The sequence below is a fragment of the Buceros rhinoceros genome, unplaced genomic scaffold (genome assembly GCF_000710305.1).
Source record: "Buceros rhinoceros silvestris isolate BGI_N320 unplaced genomic scaffold, ASM71030v1 scaffold8529, whole genome shotgun sequence".
Lineage (NCBI taxonomy): Eukaryota > Metazoa > Chordata > Aves > Bucerotiformes > Bucerotidae > Buceros > Buceros rhinoceros.
The window spans coordinates 950-5,190 of NW_010429705.1; the positions used below are offsets into that span (position 1 = coordinate 950).

The 4,241-nt window shown below is 45.6% G+C and overlaps 1 protein-coding gene across 1 annotated transcript in view; it reads right to left on the bottom strand.

Moving 5' to 3' along the window:
• Nucleotides 1-4,241, bottom strand: part of NPSR1 (neuropeptide S receptor 1) — a 54,308-nt gene that overhangs the window by 187 nt on the left and 49,880 nt on the right. Inside the window, exons 6-8 of the mRNA XM_010142741.1 lie at nt 4,150-4,226; nt 2,348-2,437; nt 127-307 (exon numbers count right to left, since the gene is read on the bottom strand). Of these exons, the coding sequence (XP_010141043.1) occupies nt 127-307; nt 2,348-2,437; nt 4,150-4,226 (348 nt within the window). The remainder of the gene's footprint in view (nt 1-126; nt 308-2,347; nt 2,438-4,149; nt 4,227-4,241) is intronic.

Consider the following 4,241-nt stretch of genomic DNA (forward strand, 5'->3'; position numbering starts at 1 on the left):
TTTCCCTAAAGAAAACAAGGAAAAGAGAATTAAAACAGGTGAAAATAGGTGGTGGGTTCAGGGGCCGTGTTTATGTGTTCCCTCCCTTTTTAGGAGGCAGTCAGAGTGACAGTAAAGGAGCGATACTCGAAAGGGGGGCAGAGGCGGTTGCTGAAGAGGCAGTAGATGAGGGGGTTGATGGCACTGTTCAAGGCTGGCAGGTTTTGAATGATCACGGATGCGTAGAAGCGCTCTTTGGTCTCAGGGAGTATGTTGAAGTTGTCCAGGATATCAAAAAGAAAGTAAGGACTCCAACAGAGAACAAACGCTGGAGAAGAGACAGAGAGAGGAAGAGCTTGACGTTAGATAGTGCAGCTATTTAGGGAGGTAATCATACACACATAGAGAGACTGTCATAAAACATAAATATTTGTTCATGCAAAAGAATATCTCTCCCTATTCAGGGTCTTATTTAAGAGAATGGTTATTAGATTGTGCTTTTATTTGTCTTTATTTTTATTTTAATGCCAATAAAATACATTATGTGTGCTCCTCTAAGTGTTTAGAGTGCTCCCTCTAGACATATTGAGGCACTTTTGAACACTACACAACACATAAAGGGTAAATAGGTAGCCGGTTAAGGCATCATCAGTTATAGCGAAGCGCTCTTTTAATGGTCCCCTGAGTGAGCAGCCAATCTAAACACACACACACCACCAGAACGCTGCTCCGTGACAGCGCTGCCTATCACAGCTGCCTATTAAACAAGGGCTCGTAGACACCCAGGAGCGAGGAACGACACCCGCTCACACTGCGTTACGGCAGACCAATGTATCACTTTGCATTCTGGTTGGAGGTGCTGTGTGCACAGAGCGTGCAGGAAGACTCTCTGATTTCCATACTCCAGTCTGAGAGATGAGTTTGGGGAAGGGAAGAGAGGACTGCGTTGTTCATAGCCACTGCTTTTGGTCAGAGGTGGTAGAAATAAAAAGGACAGATCTACCTTCACTTGCAGGCACAGGGAATTAATCACATAGGGAATGTCCCTCACGAGTTTCTGTGTCATGTCCTTTCACAAAGAATTTTGAGTCAAGATTTATAGAGAAACTCTGGGACAGGCAGTTCACTCAGCTAAGCTGTAAGTACCGGGGCTGCAAGTGTGCAGACACGCCATCTCTTCCTGACCCAAATGAGGCATCAGAGTGACCTCGTGCTTGCTTGCTTGTCACATTAATCAGCATTCCTTCGTTGGTAGTTAGCTGAGCGTGCACTGAATGTGCAAGGAAGAGGTAAGATGCCCTCCTGTTTTCTAGAGTAACCAAACGTATGGATGTCAGTATATGGACCCTAGCACTGACTTCAATTGGCTTTGAATGTTAGGTGCCTTAGTCTGTTTACACGTCAAGAAGTGCTGGGTGCCCAATATTACCAAGGTCCAGGTGAGCTGTTAACATCTGATGGTGTCACAATAGGAACTGTTTCTGACAAAAGCTTTCGCTGATTGCCATGCAGGAAAGTTCAGACACAGAGAAGCTGTTCTCAGGCTTCTGAGAAGCATGAATCACACCAGGCTCTCTTGGCTCTGCAGATGCTCCCACTGAACAGTGAGCTAAGTACCTTGGTAGTAGCTATTATCACAGTATCACCCAATCCGAATTTTGTACAGCGTTGGGAAGGAGAGCAATATCTTGTTGTTGGGGCTGGGGAATGGCTGTCAGCCGTTGGGAATAAACAGCTTCGGCCACCTTCCTGCCTGTGCCTGGAGCTAATCACAAGCCCTGTGCGACACTGCCTTTATTTATCAAGACAGAACGCCAGGCTCCTAATTCCATCAGAACAATGTCATCTCCCTGGGAGACGGAGGACACCTGCGATGAGTCATCTGCTGCCCAGCTGGGAAAGGAGAACTTGTTCTTCCCACCTTGGCAGGCAACACGCTTCTGACATCCAATTCAATTGCTTTGCATCCCTTGCCTCTCCTTCCTCTCCCTTGCACCACCCCAGCACCTAACCTGCCAAACATCGTCTCTAAGCCTGTAAGGCAATTCACTTGCCAAGTCTTTTGGCAGCCAGGCTGGGAAGCAGGTGACCCCTTCCTTATTTCCTTTTAGGCCGTGTCCCTCCTTTACTTTCTTTATGCACCTGAGAGGCTGTGCATATAATTTCTTCTGAGGCTTATGTCAGATAAGAGCTTATCAGCCAGAAGGGAGGGGAAGGTTAAGGTCAGAAGGCAAGTCAGGGGGTCTTGGTAAAGCTGGTTCCCTGAGCCATCCACTGCCCTCTATCTGCTGACGATGGAGGGAGTGGAGGATGCCCAGCTTCCTCCCAGCAGCACCCTCCTTAGCCAGCTGTGGGGCTCTTCACTTACCAAGGATAATTACGATGCTGTACTTGATCGCTTTCACTTTCGCCCTGGATACGAACCCACGGCTGGTGCAGCCAGCAGAGGTTTTGCCACCTGGGGAAAGAACAGTTCAGCTAGTGAAGGAGCGGGGCTGGTGTGTGGCTGTGTGAGGGTGTGCTGCTGCAGGCAGGGCAGTGACACGTAGCCCACCCTTCCCTTGTGTCAGCAGGGGCTTAGTAGTTCCTCAAATTCAGACTCTGGCACACCTGCTCAAGTTGGACACTCAAAACCTGAGCCACCCCAGATCAAAAGAGGAAAAGTAGACAGAAGAGATCTTCTGGAAGCATTGTGGCAGCTGGATGTTCCTGATCCTGAGTCAGGAAAACCTGTGTGTACCAGTCTGACAAGAACCATGCACCATCACAGCTACAAAAACGCAACCAGAGCAGTGTTACAGCAGACACTTTCTGAAAGGAAGCGGCAGCTATAATCAGAGAAAAGAAAAGAAAAGAAACAACCTGGCAAACCAGGCTACCTGTTCACAATGCTTCTAGGGGCATTTCCACCCCAAGGATTTTAAAAACTACGTGCTCCATTCTCTCAGTCTCTTACTCTTTGAGGTGCTTTGGATAATCAGTCATGCATTTTCCTCTCCCCGTTGACTCAGTAATGAAATATGAAATGCTGTTAGACAAGTTTCTCAGAGATGAAGTGTGGCTTGAATTGAGAAGCAAATCCTGTTCAGTCTCACACCAAGGCTGGTTGATCTAATCTCCTCTGAAGTCACACTAATGTCTCCAGGAATGAAGTTCTGTATTTGAATGACAGTACCAGCATGATTGCATCTGTTATCCAACCAGCATATCAAGGTTGTGTAATTTGTTATCAGTGAAAAGTTTCATCTAGAAGATTGAAATTAGTCCATACTTAATATTACTGGAAATCACTTGTTGACTTACAGAGCAGATTACACCTCTTGGAGGAGAAGAATCACATTTTTTTTTCAGGACTAGCTAATACTGATTGTGTCATGAAGGCAGGATCATTAAAAATCTGCCCTGCTCAAGCTTTTCAAAGGGGTAAAACTTAGATTATAGTTGACAAGTGTCGGGTTATGACATAAGGATATCTGAATATGTGCAACATCACTTCAGGACCCTTCCTCCTGTACCAGACATGATCCACAATCCTGCTTCAGGCAAGTACCAGCAGCTTGGTCCCTGTGGTTTGATGTGTTTCCGCTCACCCTTGGCTGCACTAAGTGGTTGCGTGCTCTTACAATTGTGTCTTAAAACTGATTGGTGTAAAAAACATACTTTTCTTCATAGCTAATAGGAGAGGCAGCTGACAATTGGGAATCTTGAAATGATTTGTACTCAGATCTTTTGCCAGAAATGATCACAACAGTCAAAAGAAGTTTATGGTCTTATGGTGGAAAGCTCAGCTCGTTTTATGGCTTTCCATAGCCAGGAATTTCTGATCTTGACCAAAATCTGGGCTTGCAAGGTCATGTAAAGGCACAGCAAAAGTATCTGCTAGAAAAGAATTATTCTCGAAATGGACAAATTTTTAGGAATAGGGATTCTAAGTTTTAGAATAAGGACTTTTTACCTGCTGATTCTTTTCTTACAAATGTTTTCTATTATTTCTCTAAAGGGGATTTAGTGTCAAAGGAAAGAAGGTAAAAAATGTAGAAAAGAGTTATGAATGCAGAAACTGCAGTGATACGGGACCCAAAGTGTCACTGCGTGTCTGGGCTCTCCTGGATTCAGGGGAACCCGCAGGATTTGAATCATGAGGCTGGAGACACGTGTGCTGAGACTCACCAGGGCAGCTGGATATGATGACAGCCTGTGCTTTGCTCTTCATCCAGATGGTTCGAATCACGATCGAGTATATGATGCTACAGAAGGGAAAG